The sequence below is a fragment of the Apostichopus japonicus genome, chromosome 18 (assembly GCF_037975245.1).
Source record: "Apostichopus japonicus isolate 1M-3 chromosome 18, ASM3797524v1, whole genome shotgun sequence".
Lineage (NCBI taxonomy): Eukaryota > Metazoa > Echinodermata > Holothuroidea > Aspidochirotida > Stichopodidae > Apostichopus > Apostichopus japonicus.
Genome location: NC_092578.1, coordinates 15,623,650 through 15,645,094, shown reverse-complemented (window position 1 = coordinate 15,645,094; position 21,445 = coordinate 15,623,650). Strand labels below are relative to the sequence as shown.

General features: G+C 39.8%; 3 protein-coding genes across 4 annotated transcripts; all 3 read right to left on the bottom strand.

Moving 5' to 3' along the window:
* Window positions 1-3,232: 3,232 nt before the first annotated feature.
* Window positions 3,233-8,082, bottom strand: LOC139958993 (uncharacterized). 2 transcript variants are annotated; one of them, XM_071956463.1, is made up of 2 exons: window positions 5,395-8,082; window positions 3,233-4,918 (listed from the first exon to the last, which is right to left on the bottom strand). In XM_071956463.1, exons 1-2 carry the CDS (start codon window positions 8,040-8,042, stop codon window positions 4,804-4,806), a joined length of 2,763 nt encoding a protein of 920 aa, XP_071812564.1. In that variant the 5' UTR covers window positions 8,043-8,082; the 3' UTR covers window positions 3,233-4,803. The 2 variants fall into 2 exon arrangements, with proteins under 2 accessions (XP_071812564.1, XP_071812563.1); XM_071956462.1 differs by having other exon boundaries at window positions 4,778-4,918; window positions 5,414-8,066.
* A 144-nt stretch (window positions 8,083-8,226) lies between these two features.
* LOC139958991 (uncharacterized) lies at window positions 8,227-14,995 on the bottom strand. The gene has a single exon (XM_071956459.1). The coding sequence runs from the start codon at window positions 13,866-13,868 to the stop codon at window positions 9,327-9,329; it is 4,542 nt and encodes a 1,513-aa protein (XP_071812560.1). The 5' UTR covers window positions 13,869-14,995; the 3' UTR covers window positions 8,227-9,326.
* Window positions 14,989-17,790, bottom strand: LOC139959166 (uncharacterized). The gene is made up of 3 exons (XM_071956765.1): window positions 17,570-17,790; window positions 15,507-15,682; window positions 14,989-15,238 (listed from the first exon to the last, which is right to left on the bottom strand). Exons 1-3 carry the CDS (start codon window positions 17,708-17,710, stop codon window positions 14,989-14,991), a joined length of 567 nt encoding a protein of 188 aa, XP_071812866.1. The 5' UTR covers window positions 17,711-17,790.
* Window positions 17,791-21,445: the final 3,655 nt, after the last annotated feature.

Below are 21,445 nucleotides of genomic sequence, written 5' to 3'. Positions count from 1 at the left end.
GATTTTGACTTTCAATAATTTCAGTAGTGCATTATGGGTCCGTATGCAATGAACATAACTAGAGAACTGTTGGTTGGGTGAAATCATTGCAATGTCAAATGTTTAACTTTTCTTCCTTCAATTTATGATTTTCGAAGGGGGGGGGGGTGGGCAAGTGGTGTTGCCTGAGCAAATTACAAATTTTGCCTGACTGATTTAGGTATAGGGGATGTAGTCGGATAAAAAAATATACAAAGGAGGGGTGCGACTACAGGCTCGGTGAATGTAAATCCCATTCAATAAGATTTGATGTATTCTGAGGCATATTTTGACAATAAATTAGGTCTATAATCAATATTATATAAATATTGATATATATATACATTCATATACGCAACGTTGTGCTAGTATAACATTAGCGCAATTATGCAGCTTATTGACACGATGAATCTTACGGAACTTTGTTCGTGAGATTTTATTTGATTCTACGGATGCTCATAAGCTAATTTCCAATTGCCAACAATCTCCTATTCTTATGAGGTGTACACCCCCTCCCCCCCCCCCCCAAACATACACACAGGTTACGATTATCATCGAAACCAAAATTTATAGTAACTATTATTTGTAGATTCTAAGAGTATATTTCTAGCCATAAAGAAACAAAATTATACTATTGGAGAGTCATCATGTGTAAACGTATGACTACAGACTATTTAGGTAATTTTCAGCCCCCCCCCCCTACTCTCCCTCAAAACAAAAATCCACTGATCACGTGATTCCATGCCAAATTAATATTTATGACGTAAAGGTACAATTCCCGTCACAAAAGAGTAAAGATGAAAAAGGCATAAACTCAACCGTACCAGAGATTAAAACGTTTCTCAGTAGTCCGGTGAGTTCGATATTTCTGCCAAAAATTATTTTCAGCAAACTGTCGAGCTACGTAACTAAATATGTTAAACCAAATATCATTGAAAAGTAAAAAGAAACGTGGGGAGATTGGTTAATCAGTTGTTGTATTTTGCATTTTATATTGCAAGTATTTTAATGTTTTGTACTTGATATGTTGATATCCTATAGGCAAACCGTTGTTTCATGTCAAAATGATATATGTCGTTTTGGTATTACAACCATGGATTGTGACTTTCACTTTGTATCAAACTTGTTTTGTTCTGCTCAATCTAAAAGTGAAATGGAAAAGAGCAGGCACCACAAGAAAGCTACGTTTTGTTTTTTTGTTTTCCTGCTTTAACTGAACAGTGATTCCTAATAATAATTAGAGAACATATCAATCAAAATCATTTATAATTATGCATGACATTCATTTTAAAATGCCCGACCATGAGTGTGTGTGAGACCACGGGAAAGACGAATCTATTTCATCTTATTAGTGTGTTAAGAAGTTATAGATTCAGACCACTGACGCCGAACCACTAAGGCGAAGCCATTTAAGGATAATTTCCTTATGCTTATACCACTCTATACTGTTCTTCAAAGGCATGCTTCAAATCACTCGTACTGACAGTATGAACAGTTCCTAATCTTTCTATGATAGAAATATGATATTCATACTGTTCATACTGTCAGTAGGAGTGCTTCCAAGCACTGGATGTTATTACAGTATATAAATAGCCTAACTGTAGTGAAAAACGTAATGTGTTACAGATACTTGAAACCTTGCTACTTTGAAAGGCTGCTATATAAGATTCAAAAACAACTTACCGGGATTTGATTTTGTCATTTCCCAAAAACAACTATCTGAGTAACCATTGATGGACATGAACTCCAACTGTCTCTGGATAGCAACACACACGACTGTTGAATTATCTTCACAATAGATAATGGAAATAGTTACCTCACTATGGATGCCGTCATCGGAATAATGTGACTCAAATGTACAGTCATTTGGTTCAATAACTTTTATGTCTATGACGGGATATGCGTTAGGAATCGAACACGTTAGTTTATAGTCATTGCGATTATCCAAAACTGAAGTCAGATCTTGAAATTCACAAAGAAGAGGTGCAGACGGCTTATAAATTGTGACAAGGCGGTAGGTATGATGAAGGAGATGAACATTGTCATACAAGCCATAATGATCTATCAGCGACACACGATACGTTCCTGCGTCTTCTGGCTGAAGGCCTAGGATCCCAAAAGCGAAATCATAAAAGTACATTGGATTCTCTCCATGTGAGTATTCCACTTGAAAAATATAACGGTTCACTGCATGAGCTTTGTCAGACCAAAATATTTCACTGTACGACAAAATAGGCCTACTACGAGATAATTCTTCATTTTGGGATGTGACGGTGTAGTTAAATTGTAATTTCACTATGTATATATTGTATGTATAAGAGAAAGAAAGATTTGGAAATGAGAAGTGACATCCTACAACCGCATAACAGTCTGTTGTTCTGACAGATGGTTCATGTTGACAATGAATTTCACAATCACTTCCCTCCGAAAATGACGATAAAAAGAGGAAAAACGATAACAACAAAAGTACAATCTCCATATCGACGTATAAAACCTTAATAACGAAAGGTAACACGGTACGTTATTCCGTTCCTTTCGGATTACAGGCCCACTTTGCACATACATCCGCTGTTCATCTTGGTTTGGCAAATGCAATGCAAGAATTCTCCAACAAGCTCTCCCAAATCTTGGAGCATATACTTAGTGCGTTGTGTAGTGCAATATAGTTTTTTTTTTATATTACCAACTATTTCGTTTTCTCTCAAACCATGGTATTAAAACAGTTTTCTGATTGGAATAGACCGATCTTGTTAAAATAAGGTTATAGTCCCAAAATATGACTAAGATGTGTCAGGCTCATGCAGTCTACAGAGAAATGACATCCTCCGTTAGTGGTTACGACCAATGCAGGATATATAACAGCCACGGTAGTGTATGAACTGAGATTCTCCTCTCGACAATTGTTGTAGAGTAACACATATCCAGTGTCAATGTCAATATTTCTTTTAATTTAATGCTCCTAATCGTTTGTGAAGGTATCCAATGTTAACTATATATTATTCTTTTCACCGCAGTTTCAATTTTATATACAAGCCTAAGTGTATACCTATCTATCCATCTATATAACTGAAGTGAGTTGGAAAATCCAGAGCAGAGAAAAAACTTCCAGCCCCCACCGGGATTCGAGCCCGGGTCTCCCTAACCACTAGGCTATGGACGCTGATTGTATGTCCAAAGGAAGGTCGTTATTTCACTGTAGGCGTTTGTCACCTGTATCGAACAATACTAGTTCTGTTGTGGTGACACACCCTAGAGAACAAACATGATGCTAACCAACTCGAAATCATTTGTGATTCCGAAAGCCGGATCTCAAAAGAGATAGGCCTACTTTGAACAGACCTTTGTTTATGAAATGGAGGTAAACGACAAAGGCAAATGAATATCACATCATTTGAAATTGTAGTTAGTTGCAAGAACAAAGCGAAATGGAAAGTGATTAATCAAGAATGAAATCCCTGTAAATGACTTTTTTGTTTGTTTTTTGTTACAAGTATATACGTAGACAGGCGACAAGGGTAATTGGTTTTCTTTTAATATCATTATTTTTGTAACCTTCATTGATAGACCACAGCATGAATTTTGGTTTCGAAACGCTGAGTGTGTGTCTGTTTGTGTAGGCTATGTATGTATGTGTGTAGAGGGAAGAGTTTATTCAAGAATGCAAAGCGGCGCAAAATGGATTATCTGATTGTCGGGAATAATACTCGAGTTTTTAAGTGTTTATTCATTTAACAGGAACATTGTTACACAAAGACATGTAAAAGAACCAGAATGCAAAATGTCTTGAGGACTCGAAGAAGTTTAGAAATAAACTTTTCTAATAGAATATTGAACAGCAGTGAAACTACGGTAAACGTCAGTTGCAAACAGGGGCGTGGCTAGTCTTCTGCTTTTAGCATTTAGGGGGGGGGGGGGGCTATGTTCTACAGAACAAGGAAAAGGTTTTTTGTAACATTGGGGCATGACAAGCCAGCAGCTGACCACTGGCCGATTGAACTCCAATCTTGACCGTCGTCACCTGAATAAAAAAGTCCTGGGTAGTCGGGAATCCGCTCTCAACAGCAGTCCCAGCTTGCATCGAGACTGTGACTTTGTGATATTCGTCAGGTATCTATCACAATTCCCCTAGAAGGAAACATAAAGCCGAGAAGCGATGGTCAGCAAACGTATAGGATAACAGAGTGAGGTCGCTTTCTATTTCGACAAATGCATAGCAGCGTTTAATCAATGGTTTGGTATCCTTTTCACAATATTTTGGTGGCAAGACTGCATGGTCGAATCGTTAGGGATAGAGAAACACAAAGAAGGTTTTGACCATTTTAAGATGCATGTAAGGGGACATTTTCCCTTTTCCTTGTTATGCTTATACTAAATGGTATACTTCCTGTATTTTTTATCTTATTTGGTTAAAACTGTTTAAAAGGAATAAACATTTTTACCGAGCGGTCTGACTTGAAAATCTATAACGTAATATCTCACATAAACAGGATTAATATATACAGAATAAATAATGATAGAGAAAAACGATTTTATGATTTTTAATTTTATTTAATTTTCACATGTTTTACAATTTCAGATTTTACTATAGCTCGTCAGTTCGTGAAATTTACTGCATTTTTAGCACTTAGCATAGAATACTTTCAGCGTGTATCATTTTCTTTTCTTGCATAGGGAATATCAACGATTTTACTTGGTTAATCTCCGCTTTGATGTCGCCCCTTTCCATCAAAGCTCCATCCCATCCCGCCCCACCCCTCTCCCGCCCCAAGTCTGATATTTGTTTCTTTAAGTATTTTCATGAGCCATGATCTCCTCCTGTAGATCTCTGTTTTCTTTCTCAATTTCATCCATTGGCTTCTGCAACCTCTTCATCTCCTTTGTTTTCTCTTTAACCTTCATCCTGTAAATGGAAGAGAATAAACCAACTATATTGGAGCAAAAATAAGAATATATATATATATATGTATATTAATCACTTTTGTACACAGGCACCCATAATCATATAAATATTCTGTCTTTTTTAGTTTTTCGGGACGCACATAAGCCCAGGTTTTCGCCAGATAGTTTTCTACATTGCTTGGACGTGGTTTTTGATGTAACCTGCGTACAAGCTTTTCAAAGATGGTAACATTGAAATAAGTCTACTCTTACGGGTATTCTGGCATTCACGGAGGCCTCAGAAGAAAACACACACACACACAGAAATCGATAGGGTTTTATATTACCGGTTAGTTTAACCCAAAATTAATCAGTTAACCGGTTTGCAAGAAAGAAAATTTAATGGGTCACCAAACATTCCCTTCCTCTAACTACAAGATGTTTACAAATTATTTTGTATAATGTCAAACCTGTTACGTAAATTTCATAAATACTTACTTTGCTGTGTCTAACTCACTGAGCAGAGCTGTGACGTCACTCTCACGATCCGCCAAATTCCGGCTAATCCTTTTGAATTCTTCCTCCCTCTCCGTGACGATCGCCTGTAATCTTTCCATTTCCTGCTCGTTCCACATATTTTTCTTTTTCATTTGTATGAAATTCATTTTTGCATGAGTCTTAACACGTTCCGCTTCCTTTAACTGCATCGCTCTATGCATCGCGTGAGCATCGTTTTTCCTCATCGATGAAGCTTTATGAATCCATTGCTGCAATTCGCTTTCCAACTTCCCATTACTACTAATAACTTCAGTATTTTCTTTCTTGAGCTGTATCAAATCGTTGTTAGCTTTGTATAAGTCTTTCTTTAACCAACGAATCAACGATCTCATCTCCTCCTGCTCCTTGGTCTTCTCATTCAGTTCTCCTTTCAGTTGCGTCACTCTGACGTCACGATCAGCTACTACGTCATTATCTGACAAAAGACCCTTGTCTCGCTTCGATGTTAACGACCCATCAGTCTTCACATGCATCCTGTGTTTCATTTTATCGTATTGTTGCCTTAGGTTCGCATGTTTGTCCTGTAGATTTAAGAACCTCTTTTGTAATTGTTTGTTATTCTGACGTAAGTGATCTGCTTTGTATTCTGAATCTTTCTGAAGATCAATGTTAGTCTTTTCCAAACGTTTTATTTTGCCCTCAAGTGCCAGCAATTCATCTGTTTTCTCCTTGTTTTGTTGTACAAGTTCCCGTCCTACATGATGCGTGAACTGATTCCTGTGAATCAGATATTGATCAAGTTCACATACCAGGAAAGATAGCGGTGAATGTGAACCCTTGTCTATGTCAGACATTTCTTCTTTGTGTTTCATGAAAGACCCTCTGTGTTCCCCTGCTCTTTCAGAATGCATTTCTTCTTGGTCTTGTTGCAAGTCGGTACTGTCAACTTTCTGGAGGAGATCAATCAGCTTCTTCTTTGCTTCTTCATTTTCCTCTCTAAGTTTTTGGCTGTTCCTTACAAGAACGTCGTAGTTACATCTTGTTTGGCTAAGTTCCTTTTTGTACTTAGACTCATAACTTACTTTTTCTCGTTGAAAGGTTGCTGTTAATTCTTCAATGGCAGCGTTACTGCAGCAGGTTTCAAGGAATAAACGAACTTGCATCAGTTCGTGTTCTTCTGTTAAATTCTTCATCTCGTTCAATTGTCTTTGTAGTTCATCTGCTTTCAGTTTGAATTCATTCTCTCTCGATGCAGCCTTCTTCAGAACCTCGATCTGGTTGAGAGATTCTTGCATTTTCTGTTCATAGCATTTCAGTTTGTTTTCTTTCTCTTCAACCATTTTGCTATAATATTCTGCCATTCTGTCCGTCTGCTGCAGCAGTTGAGACTTCTCTTTGTCAAGATTTTCCTCCAGCTGAGTAATCTCACCGATGTATTGCGTTGTTTTCATCTCATAGATCATCTCCATCTCCTTACTGTGTTCCATCACATCTGTGTAAGACTGATTCAATTCTTCCAGCTTATTACGCAGCTCGTTATTTTCTCTGATTGCTTTCTCCGTCATAATCTTTCCGTCTCCGAGCTTCATCTCGTATTCTCTTTCAAGGTCCTTCACTTCATCTTGATGAAACAGTCTTTGTTCTTTCAATTTATCTTCTAGTGCTTTCATCCCGGACTGGAGACTTTGAATTAATTCATCTTTGGCAGCAATCTGAGAATCCATTCGTCCTTTCATGCAAGTCATCTCCTCTTCGTGAATCTCTCTGATGACTTTTGCCTCTTCACTATGAATCTTTCTTTCTGAAATAAACTTTTCTTCCATGGTCTTTACATGCGATTCGAGGTACTGTATGTTAGCTTCATGCTCGGCATTAGCAGTAGTAAAGTTCTGTTTAACCTTCTCCAGACTTTTCTCTAAAACCTTCATAGTCTTCTTTAGACTCCGGTTATTGTTTCGCAATGATGTAAGTTCTTTCTTAGCGTTGCTAAGCTCGGCAGTGAGTTTATAAACAACGCTATTGCTCTTGTTTAAAGTAATGGCCATGTTTTCCATCTCTTTCTTGTACCTCTCACAATCTCTCTCCTTTATGAGAAGCATTTCTCCCCATTGCTTGCGTAGGGTTTCCTCTTGCTCACAAAAGAACTGCCTCTGTGATCTCAGTTTTTCCTCCAGATTCTTTACTCCGGATTCAAGAAAAGACTTTTCAGCTTGTAGCTTATCTTTGAATCTCAGAGAATTCTGAAGATCGTACTCGGTCTTATCAGCAGTAATCTGGAGTGACGTCATCTCGATCTTGAGCTGCTGGTTGTCTTCCAGTAATGACGTCATTTTGGTGTTAGCGTTGTTGAGCTCCGAGGTGACGATATCTAAGGTTTGACTATTTTCTCGTAATAAGTGAGTCATGTTCATCTCCTTCTTCTTGTGTCGTTGACACTCCTGCTCCTTAGCAGCAAGTCTGTCATTCCACCTCGAATTGGTCTCCTTGAGCTGATTCTCCAGCTCTCGGCACTGCACGGTCTTTGACCCGAGGTCACCCTTCATTTGTCGACGCGCGGCAGAATTGGCTTTTATCTCTTTGCCGAAACTGGTCACAGCTTTCTTAAGGATCGTCTGATCCCGTTGCTTGATTTTCAGCTGACATGCCATATCGTGATGGATCTTCACCACTTGACGGCTGTCACAACTTCCGTGGGATAATACAAAATGGCACCCTCTAGCGCCCCCTCTGTTGCGACCCCGGGTTTTTCCTTTGGCCTTCAAAGCCGATAAAAATAAAATTTTAGATAGATTCAGGGAAGTAAACTCAAAGGACCAAAAGACTACTGAGAGGTTTCTGAAAGTTAACAAAATCGATATATTTACAATGATACGATCTCTACTGATTTGTACAAGGATTATTGGTACTAGAAATTTGGAATATTACAGACAGATTTTACAATATTATACGGCCGTTAAATTTTTAAAAGATTACTTAACTTATCTTACGCGGCGCGTGCCGGCTCTCGGTTCCTTTCGTAGCTGTTCTGACCTCCTTGCGTCACCAACAACGATGTCGGGATTAGGCTCCCTCGTAGGCTGGTATCCCGTGACTTGGTCAGGAGCAAAACCGTTCCCCGCTGGTCCAATTCGACTCAACGTTTGTATCCCAAGGATGGCTTCCTCCTGGGTGAACTCCGAAAACTCTGCCGAAGTCACGCCTGTCCCGGTTAAACGACGCACCAATCTTATAAACAAACAGTCCACCGGTTCCTCCGTCCGTCCCCTCGATTAATCTTTTATCTCAGATGAATTTCTTTTTACAATAGATCGGAAAACTCTGAACTAAACTCCTAATCATCGAAAATATCTCTTCTTATATATAGCCGGGTTTAATCTCCCGAAAGTTCTTTTCCAGGAATCCTGACGGAATAACATCGAGAATCATCCATGTCTCGAAGATACGACTGATAGTGCATCGTTCATTGATCGACGATATCCGGTCACCTGCTAAAAATTACTTCCCGTATGTTCTGGAAATTTGTACTCGCTAATACTGAATAGCGCCATCACTTCTGGTCGCTTCTAGAAAGATTAAACACGTTTATCAGTCACGACGAGTGACCTACTTATCACCCTGACCAGCATATACTGAATACACGTACAATGAATAAAGTCGTTCGTGACAATTACTCCCCCTTTAAGATAAATATTTTAAATATTTCATCTATAAATGGACGTGTATGCAACTTTAAATTAAACATAACTAATGAATATTGATTACCATCTCAAAATACTCAAACTAACAATTCCATAAATGTCAAATTCTATAAACTATAAACAATTCTATAATCCGACAAAACTATGTCAATCATAAATGTATGATAGCATAACAACAATCAATAGTGTTACAATCAACACATCTACATCTGATTAAATGAATGAATAACCCGCTTACATTCGGCTCATATAATCTGCACCAACATTGTACTTTCCTTTGATTGATTCTAGTCTGAATCTATACTCTTGTAGTACTAATGCCCATCTCATAATTCTTGAGTTCAGCAACTTCGCTCTATTTAAATAAGTGAGTGGTTCGTGATCAGTCTGTAAGACGAACTCACTTCCGTACAGATATACATGGAATTTCTGTACTGCCCAAACTAATCCTAGGCATTCTCTCTCAATCACTGAATAATTTCTTTCCCTCTCCAATAACTTTCTACTAGCATACGCTACAGGAAATAATTCTCCTTCATGTTCCTGTAATAGGACTGCACCTATCCCTACATCGGATGCATCGGTCCTCAGAACAAATTGCTTATTTACATCAGGAAGCCTGAGAAGGGGTGGACTAATAAGCGCTTGCTTCAGATCATTGAACGCCTTGTCCTGGGCGCTTCCCCAAATCACTCTATTGGGTGAACCCTTCCTCGTCAGGTCCGACAGTGGGGCAACGAGTGCAGAGTAGTTTGGTATATAGTCTCTGTAATACCCCGTGAGACCAAGAAACGACCTGACTTGGGTTTTCGTCTCGGGTTTTGGAGCGTTTTTGATTTTATCAAGGGTACTCTGCTTCGGGCCCAACTTCCCGTTTCCAACTGTGTGGCCCAAGAACTCTAATTTAGTGAACCCTATTTCACACTTACTCGGACGAGCTGTCAGTCCGCTCTCTCTCAACGTCTGAAACAACAACTCCAAACACTCTACATGCTCATCCCATGTCTCGGTATGAATCAAAATATCATCCAGATAATTGACAACATTTGGCACATCCCTCAAAATGGTTCTCATCAACCTAGTGAAAACTGCCGGTGCCCCAACCAATCCAAAGGGCATCGTTTTAAATTGCCATAACCCATCTGGTGTCACAAAGGCAGTCTTCTCTTTCGCTGACTGTGTCATTTCAACCTGCCAATATCCCTTCGTTAGATCGATTCGACTGAAGTACTTGTCATTCGACAATTCCGAGAATATCTCTGTCATGGTTTGCATAGGTTCAGCTTCATACGTGGTTACTTTATTGAGCTTCCTATAATCCACGCAGAATCTCTTCGTACCATCAGGTTTAGGTACCAACACCACAGGTGAACTATAAGGTGAGTTTGAAGGTTCAATGACTCCCATGTCAATCATTTTCCTAACTTCCTCTTGTAACGAATCTCGCATCGAGAGTGGTACTGGGTAAGGCTTTGCTTTGATTGGCTTATCAGTAGTTAACTTGATATCACATTTGAGAACATCAGTTTTGCCAGGTACATCAGTCAGGACATCAGTGAACTTGGATAACACTCGTTTAACCTCGTGTGATTGGCCTACACCTAATTCGTCATTTACGACAACATCCGATGCCGATTCACTCTGATTAGTCTGCAGCGCAGGTAGTTCGAAACAACTTTCCTGCTCCTCATCCTCAGACATTGAAATGACTGTAGTCCCAACCACATTTGACTTGTCCCTACTTATGTACTCTTTCAGCAGGTTTGCATGAAAACTTTTCGACTTCCCATTGACATCGATTGAATAGCTCGATTCGCCAATTTCACTCAATACGGTGAATGGCCCCTTCCACTGCATCAACAGCTTGTTTTGATCAGTAGGCAAGAGTATCAACACCAAATCACCTGGTTTGAACTTACGACTTTTAGCCTTCCGGTTATAGTACTTCTTGTACCTCTCCGACGATTCCTGTAACTCTGATCTAGCAAGAGCGCAAGTCTCCTCTAGCCGTTCTCTCAAATCTAAGACATACTGATATGTTGACCTAGTTTCAGGGTTGTCCACTTCAGATGTCCACATCTCTTTCAAAATGGCCATAGGACCTCTCACTGTCCTACCATAGAGTAACTCGAACGGTGCGAAACCTGTGCTGGCTTGCGGAGCCTCCCTATACGCAAATAGTAGTGGTCCTATATAGCGGTCCCAGTCTGACGGTCTCTCCTCACACAGGCGCTTTAGCATCCTCTTCAAGGTACCATTGAATTTCTCAACTAGACCGTTGCAGATCGGGTGGTAGGGGGTAGTGGTGAGTTGTCGCAGTGACAGTAATCGACTCACCTCCTTCATCACATCTGAGGTAAACTGTGACCCCCTGTCAGTCAGGATCTCAGATGGGACTCCCACTCTTGAAAATATGTCCACCAAAGCTTCTGCCACTCTCTCAGTACCTATGTTACGCAATGGAACTGCCTCGGGAAACCTCGTTGCATAATCGACAAGTGTTAGGATATACCGATTCCCATGCTTGGAAGTAGGACTGATCGGTCCGACAATGTCTACCGCCACCCTCTTGAATGGTGTGTCAATCAAGGGCATGTGACCCAATGGGACCTTGGTGACCCTACCCTTATCACATGTTCTCTGGCAAATATCGCATGACTTGCAATAACGCATTACGTCGGATCCTACACCTGGCCAGTAGAACTGAGACTGAACTTTGTCAGTTGTCTTGGCTATCCCTAGGTGACCCGCCATAATACTGTCATGAGCCAGTTTCATCACTTGATTTCTGAACTTTTCGGGTACAACCAATTGGTCACTAGGCTTGTCATTCCCCGAAACTTTGCGATATAGAATATCATTCCTTAAAATGAATTCGGAGATCCCCTCTTTACCTTTCAGTGGTCTGGGATTCCCAACATGCTTGAAGCAATTTTTGAGGGTTGAATCCTCCTTCTGAGCTTGTCTCAATTGCTCAGGTGTTACGTCATCCATAGGAACATTAGCCGTTTTTAGGGGTTTCAGATTTTCATTTCGTTTTTGCTTTTGTGCACGTGTCTCTACGGCACCTCCAATATCTGAGTCATCGCCTACGTCATCACTTGGAATCATTTGATCCGCAGCGACTTCCTGTTCATCACGTGACTCAACACTGGTTCCTATTTCAACACTAGCTGTTTCTTCCACATTGTGAGGTTCACACTGCTCACTTGGAACTTCTTTTACACTCCAATCTGGGTCGGGATTCTCAGGACCTCGAACACCAGGAACATTCCCAATTATTAAGTCATACACTGGCCTCTTCATACAGAGAGCCTTGAGGGATCCTGTGAAAAAGGGCGTGTCCACCGCCACGATAGCTTCTGGAATCTTCCTCACTGTACCGTCAATTAGTACACACAGTTGATCTACACCGGTCAACTGATCATTGGAGATCAAATCTCTCCTAACGATGACACCAGAACACCCGCTATCGCGTAACACTGACACCTTCCTCCCTTTAAGATAACCCTCAACCACCGGCATGCGCTCCTTAACATCTGACAAAATTTTCTCAGTAATGTCGGTAGGCTCCTCACACGCCGCACTGACTATTGGGATCTCGTGACCACACGCTAAATTAATTGAATAGCTGTCACTTTCCTTGATTTGTTTCATCAAACACAGATTCGCGGTTTGTCCGCTACGATGATCTTTTTGCGATCCATCGCTCGATCCTAGTTTGTCGGGTTTGGCATTTTCAGTCGCAACCGCCGATTGCGCTTTAAACCTCTGCCTGCAATCGTTTGCCTTATGCCCCAATTTCCCGCAACCAAAGCATTTTATGGCTGAACGCGTGTTTCTGTTTTCACCAGCGTCCACAATTTTGGTTTTGTATTCCTGACTGTTGGGGTTACCGTCAGGTTTTTTCCCATTTCCCTGATTTGTTTGGAAGGATTTCACACATTTTTCAAGATCCCTGTGATGCGCTTCTAAGTATTTGTCAGCCAGCTCTGACAGCGCTTTAGAAGTCTTGCAATCATGTTCTCTCAGGAATAATGCCAATTCCTTGCTGCATACATTTAGGAACTGCTCCCGCAACATGAGATCTGAAAATTCCTCGAACGTTTTGTTAATTCCGCCCATTTCCAACCATCTGGCCATATAATTTTCCAACCTTGCCATGTATTGAATTGATGTTTCCCTTTTTTTGGGCCTTTCTCGTCTGAATTTCTGACGGAAGCCTTCCTCTGTGAATTGAAATCGTTTCAACAGGGCTTTCTTTAGCTTTTGATAATCCTGTGAGTCATCGGGTGGTAGCCTAGAGTAAACACGGAGACTTTCTCCCTTTAGACACAGACTCAAATTTAATGCCCATTGTTCCTCTGGCCACTCTTGCGCTGTTGCGAATCGCTCGAAGCGCAGCAAGTATGCGTCGAGGTCTTCCTTCTCATCAAAGTGAGGCATTTTGGGCGTTGGGATTCTATTTGGCTCGCGGCTTGAAGTGGAGCTACGGGAGGAATTCAAATCGGCATCGCCATTGCTATTTTGCTGCAACTCAGCTTGCTTTTCAAGTTTAGCCAATTCAAACATTCTTTGTTTTTCCGCCTCAGCCCTTTGCTTTTCCGCCTCAGCCCTTTGCTTTTCCGCCTCAGCCCTTTGCTTTTCCGCCTCAGCCCTTTCTTGTTGCCTTTCGTCACGAGCGATCTGCTGCTGCTCTTTGACGAAGTTTAAGAGTTCGCCACCCGTAAGACCCATTTTAGCCCCCAACTCAGTTAATTCTCTAATATCCATCATTCAGTCAGGCAAACACATGTACCAATAACAATATATCAAATATATATGGTTTCAGAAACTTCTCAGTTTTGTAAGTCACTTCGGGATATACTCCTTTCAGGTGTTTTACACTTTTCCCGTTTTGTTTCTATCTTTTAAACAATTCCCGTTTTGTTTCTATCTTTTAAACAATTCCCGGATAGGCCCCCATTAATTGTCACAACTTCCGTGGGATAATACAAAATGGCACCCTCTAGCGCCCCCTCTGTTGCGACCCCGGGTTTTTCCTTTGGCCTTCAAAGCCGATAAAAATAAAATTTTAGATAGATTCAGGGAAGTAAACTCAAAGGACCAAAAGACTACTGAGAGGTTTCTGAAAGTTAACAAAATCGATATATTTACAATGATACGATCTCTACTGATTTGTACAAGGATTATTGGTACTAGAAATTTGGAATATTACAGACAGATTTTACAATATTATACGGCCGTTAAATTTTTAAAAGATTACTTAACTTATCTTACGCGGCGCGTGCCGGCTCTCGGTTCCTTTCGTAGCTGTTCTGACCTCCTTGCGTCACCAACAACGATGTCGGGATTAGGCTCCCTCGTAGGCTGGTATCCCGTGACTTGGTCAGGAGCAAAACCGTTCCCCGCTGGTCCAATTCGACTCAACGTTTGTATCCCAAGGATGGCTTCCTCCTGGGTGAACTCCGAAAACTCTGCCGAAGTCACGCCTGTCCCGGTTAAACGACGCACCAATCTTATAAACAAACAGTCCACCGGTTCCTCCGTCCGTCCCCTCGATTAATCTTTTATCTCAGATGAATTTCTTTTTACAATAGATCGGAAAACTCTGAACTAAACTCCTAATCATCGAAAATATCTCTTCTTATATATAGCCGGGTTTAATCTCCCGAAAGTTCTTTTCCAGGAATCCTGACGGAATAACATCGAGAATCATCCATGTCTCGAAGATACGACTGATAGTGCATCGTTCATTGATCGACGATATCCGGTCACCTGCTAAAAATTACTTCCCGTATGTTCTGGAAATTTGTACTCGCTAATACTGAATAGCGCCATCACTTCTGGTCGCTTCTAGAAAGATTAAACACGTTTATCAGTCACGACGAGTGACCTACTTATCACCCTGACCAGCATATACTGAATACACGTACAATGAATAAAGTCGTTCGTGACAACGGCTTTCTTCGCTAAGCCGATTTAGGACGCGTATGACGTCATCCCGCTCTCGGTGATGGCTGACCGATCGCTTTTTGAATATTCCACGCTGAGACTTTTCAAACTTTAGAAGTTTCTTGTCGACGAGGTCGGCGATGGTTTGGTTGCAGAGAGCGACTGTTGCACGCAGTTCTTCGGTAGGTGAGCTGTTTATTATGAAAAAAATAGAAGAAACTTGATGAGTAATTTCCTTATACGATTTGTCGCCATTAACTTCCTTATCGAGCACTGTTGTGACCTTTGCATTATTGATATCCTACTGATCAAATATCGTTTTGAAATTGATACAAGAATTATTATACATCATAATTAACAAAATAATTATATATGACAGAACCGCATAAATAACGCTTAAAGGCTGGAAAGTAGAGGAGACCACTTCTTTCTCCTTATTTCACAGATTTCCCATCTCACCTTTGCTGACTCTCTTGCAGTTGTTTTTCCTGGTCGGTTGGTTGGTCCTCCAAGGTGGTGGTTGAAGGAAGTGGAATGGAGTGGTTGTTGTTGTTAGAAGGCACAGAAGGGAGACCGGAAGATCCCTCCACTAACACCCCGTCCACGAAAACTAGGTCATCTAGGTAGACGATGACCTGTGAAAGAAGTACAAAGAATGTCCTGCCTTTAAAAAAGTTAAACAAAAAATAGCAATTATTTTTTGTTTTATAAATATTCCCAATTTACTAATAATGACCAAATTTATCATCTCCTCTACCACATTTTCATGACTGATATGGTAAATAATGTAACTATAGATTCTCTCCCGAAATATCATCTGACTTTGAAATGCTAGCAATTTTGGTCCGCTCTAATTTGGGCACATCATCGGTAAACTTATAGTCTTGACTAAGACTAGTTTTTATTTTGAGCCGACAGAACAGATAGAATGTTAATTAAAGGGATAGCGAAGAATAAAGTTTAAAATCAAATATAACGCAGAGTTTAACAATCATTAGTCTAAGACTCATCTTGATAACTTGTCACAATGCTGAGATATAAACTCTTTCACATGTTTTTCATTTTATTATGACGACAATTTGCATTGCCCAATACCATGTTATATCATACTTGAACTATAGACAACCATTGTTTCTTTCCTAATACAGTAAACATATGGGCGTAGGAGTCCAATTTGATTTTAATTCTTTGGGTGGGGGGGGGGGTGAACGGTAATTCATTACATGAAACATATTACGCATGATTGATTTATCGTATCCATGGCTACTACTTCCCCGTCCTACGTGCATAATTCCAATCAGGATATACCGTATCTAGTTGCTTCGTGCATAGATTAATTATAGACTATATAATAATTAATCCATGCTTTGCTACCGTGATTACGCCCTCAATTTCCTATCCAAACCACGGTCATCATGATATTGGTTATGACGTATTGTTTCTTCACACTGTTGAAGGTGGTACCTAGGCATATGGGGATATCTTATCACATTGAGAAAAGCAAAACATGAATACTTTTTGTGACTCTTTGGTGACGTTTAACTGTCAACATCGTAACACCGACCAAACGCAGGTCAAATTCGGACGAACCGATATGCCACCATCATTGTATGTTATAACATCATTATTATATACATGATACGGCATGTGTATATTTTGGCGAAATTTGGCCGAGGATATGAGATAAAATGAGGTAAAATCGGTCAAACTTATCTGCAAACTCATCAATAAAGCTTGACTTAACGAGGATTAATAATTTAGCTCATATGACGTCACGCCGATTATTAGATGTAGACGATAATTCTTTAGCAGTTGAAAATTGCCCCCCCCCCCCCCCACCCCACTACAAAATCACACAGAAATATTTTCGGGAAGAACAAAATTATTTTAAAAAATTGGCTAACGGAAAATAGATAGCTATGATATATATCAGTGCTACTGGCCAGGCCACTCGTTGTTATACACCCGATTATCTAGGACAGTAACTATACTGTTCATGTTCATGTGTTATAGCACTGTGTGATCTGCTCTCAGAACGGTTTTCCTCATTAGCCACACTAAGCATAGATCGACACTTCTAATAGTCGTAGGGAACTTGATTGTCGTCTTTATTATAAACACATCTCCGTTTGGGTCACCGAGACATGAGATACATGGTATACCTATTCCCCTAGCATCACCAAGGCTCGTTACGCCCCTGTTCTATAGGAAACCTGGAAACCCTGGATGGGTTCGGTGACGTAGCCTACTTGACAAATATCGAACACACGTTTAACAATAATCTGAAACTTTCTTAAAATATGCCTAAGATGCCTAATGTTTTGTCCGAAGGTTATTGTGTTGGGCTATTGTAGCCGAATGTACTCACTCTATTGTAGGAATATGCCTAGTTATTTACCTTCGATTACCATACTAATGATATTCTCTCTATGCTCCCTTGTTACTTCCTTGTTGCTATATGCCCGGTCCAAGACTAAGCTAAGAAACATATAGGAGAAGTATTAAAAGCATCACATACTGACCTTATCATTGTCCATAGGTTGGACTTCAAAATCACCAAACTTGATGCGGAGCGAGTCATCGCTCAACGCATCACAGCCGGGAAATCCCCATGCGACGTTGTTATTCGCAGGTTCGCTTGGTTTCTGAATAAATTCAGACATAATCGCTTTGAATGCTCCGAAAGTAAAAGTGTAGCAAGTACGCAAACTTTAAGAATCGATGTGTTGACATCTAATGTGTGATAACTGTTACTAGGTTCCACAGCATATTTTCCTCCTTAGGAAATCTACAATGACGCAACAGTGACGCATTTAACCTCACGCAGAAACTGGCGTATGAACTGATCTAATGCGCGATGTAAGACATGTAAGGAAACCTTTGACTAACACATAACATTAGCATTCCCAGAGGGACTAGGGCATGTCTAAAGGGATTGCGTTAAGGCGCTGTCTATGTGATCTCTCGACGTACGCAGCATTATGGTTGCACATAAAAGCAATGACATGTTGAAAAAAACAAACGCGCAAAACAAGATACTTTTATATGCGCGCATCTGCGTCACACACGATCATACATGGCTACAAACGTTTTGACGTCACGAATTCCTTCGCATGCAACTGGACATTTTACGGTGGTAAAGAACGGCAATGTTCTCGTGATGTTATTTAACTTAGCAACTACGAATATCGTAAATATAAACACTGTCAGGTTAAAATATGAATAAGAATGATAGGCCTATATTATCCTTACAGTCACTTACGTCATTTAACAATATCTTTTACCCCACCACTCTTCATACTAGCAACCCTAAAACAAAAATAATCATTCTCAAATATTTCACCACAATTAGAGTACCGTAGTACACGTCCGTTGCTTTGGACTCTCTACGTCTTTATATCTATCTAATTCAGTTTTGGATATCTCTAATTGCATACCCGATATCTCTAATTCAATTTTGGATATCTCTAATTCGAATTCTTGATATTTCTAATTCAATTTTGGACATCTCTAATTCAATTTTTGATATCTCTAATTCAAATTTGGATATCTCGAATCCGAATTCTTGATATCTCTAATTCAATTTTGGATATCTCTAAATCGAATTCTTGATATCTCTAATTCAATTTTGGATATCTCTAAATCGAATTCTTGATATCTCTAATTCAATTTTTGATATCTCGAATTACATTCCCGATATCTCTAATTCGAGTTTGGATATCTCTAAATCGAATTCTTGATATCTCGAATTCAATTTCTGATATCTCAAATGTGTTGAAATTATTGATATCTGGAAATGCATTAGAGATATCTGAAAATGAATAAGAGATATCTAAAAATGAATAAGAGATATCTGTAATTGCTGAATAAATGTGAGCAATTAATTTTGGTGCGAGAACTATACGCCGATGGTGACGGAATTGTGATAGATGGCGGTATTTATGAATACAGATCTTTGGGCAGACTGTCAATTCTGGTGATTCTGTATCTGTAGGTAATGATTTATTTATAAATACAAACAGGAGTCGCATCTTGATGTTCAAGTAGGTAGTCCGAAAGTTTCTTTTTTTCAGGCTGGGTATGGGGTGAGTGACTGTGCTAATTTGATGATGTATGCATGGTTACATTATCTCTCCCACATAAATGGTTTCTTTACACTGTGAGAGTTTAATATCATCTGACGTTCGGCCCGAATTTAAATTAGATCAAAGGAATTGTAAATCTGACATTCGATCCGAATTATAATATTATCATAGGCGTAGGAGCCCAATTTGATTTGGGGGGGGGGGGGCTGTAACAACTTGCCCGAAAAATAAATTTTCGAACAATTGAAGGTCCTTAGATGCGATCTGGTGCAATGTTTTGCCAGTTTCATCATTATCATAGCATATCATATAATCAGCAGATTTTGTTTCCTGTTTGAATTCTTTTACATCTTCTTTTACATAATATATCAGAAAGACAAACATAGTGCTCTCTTACATTTTTTTCAGTAGGATGATTCTTGTTTATTGTCCAATGTCTGGACTTTAATACATTTGACGAACTTAACTGATGGACAATATAAACTTTCATATTTTGTAAGACAGCCAGATGTGCAGTGGCCTAAAAACAAATATCGTTTGCGCAGTGTATTAGCAGTGTAATAATTATTTATATAGGAAATGCGTATCACGTACGATTGCTAGCTTAGCTTCATAACACGCTGTTCGTGCAACAACTTAGGACGAATCATAGAAAGGATGAGAACGAACGTTGTCAAAATCGTTGTGCATACGGTTCGTGACATTCCATCGAGTGCGGTTAGTTGGCAATATGTATTCTATTACGCAGTGGCCAACTGTAGGCTTGTAATAGGCTATAGGCTAAATTTAGCTTATTGCATCTGCCAAACTAAGTAAGTAGCTGAATCAGTAGGCCTGAATGTTACTACGATTATAATCGAGTTAACAGAGCTGACGAGCTCCCCCTGGATCAGTCCCTGTATCATATAGGCATGCATAACATACAATCATTTGCTGTGTAATTATACCCTTCCATATTGGTTATAATTATTGGGGAAATCGTTACAATAATAATGATAATAATAATATCAGTTTAACCATTGAAAAACACATCCAAATTATTTTTCTCTCAGTAGGTGCTCGAAAAATTCTCAGCATATTGCCCGAATTTTCACAAATGTTTTTGTTGGGGGGGGGGGGGCTGCAGCCCCCCCAGCTCCCCCGCCTCCTACGCCTATAAATATTATATCAAACGAATTGTGGCAGCTGTGTCGGTGAGAACAATTTTCTTATTTACAAATTTGTTGTGTGGCAATAGTATGGTATGAGTTAAGCGTGGTATATGAATAATTGATACAGATTGGCTATACTCCAGAAGCGAATCACGATAGGATTTAGAGAGACCATACATCTAAAGCTGGACGCACACTGCCCCGACTGCAAAGAATCCAACTGAATGTGTCCGTCGACTGCGTCGAGACCCAAACTCCTATAGAAACTCCCAGAAACTCCTCAAACAACACTGAACAACTGCTTAAATGCACTGGTGGGGTCTTAGGGGAATCGCGCTTGAAGCAAATAGCATTTGAGCATCTGGTGATAATTCTTGTTCTCTCATAGCGGCTCAGTTAGAACAGAAACACACATCAAAAAGCGGAATTACAATTCTCTGGAAAGTTTTCTTAGCCCTGGTGGAGATCCTGATTACTTCAGCTGCAGCATTTGCAGATATTACCTGTTCTTTTGAAGTGGCATTAAAGTACATGAAAACACAAAACAAAAAATTCTGAGAGGAATTCAGTTCAAGCAGGATGTATTGCACAACTCCATTGGGTGGGTGGGGGTGATCCACATTTCCAGTTAGCAAAACACACAATCACACATGTATAGACATTGTGTCACATGATTTAACTACAATGGAATAGCTTTGCCTGTAAGGATATGTGTATTCATATTGCTTCTGTGAAACTTTGGATGGTAAAATAAGTATAACATTCATGCTGCATTATGAATCGAGCTGAATCATTTTTCAGCAAGTCAAAGTGGATAGCCCTCAATAAATCTAATTGATCTGCATGTGGCTACAACTGTTCAATTAGTAATTGACCCCATTTAATATAATCAAAGGAGTTTTGTGTTACATGAATTGAATGCAAAGATCGACCACTTCGTTCTTAAACCGAAGTTGAGGAAGATATTTCATCTATCCTGGTGATATTTTAGGGGAATGAATTCATAGATTTTCAGTGAACAGTTTTCACGTCCCTTATCTTTTCTTCCCTCTCGGTGGGGGGGGGGGGGGGACTGAACAAATTCCAAATTGTTCCTGACTGAATTAGGTATAGGGGATGTAGACAGATGAACAATTATACAAGGGGGGGTGTGACTACGGGC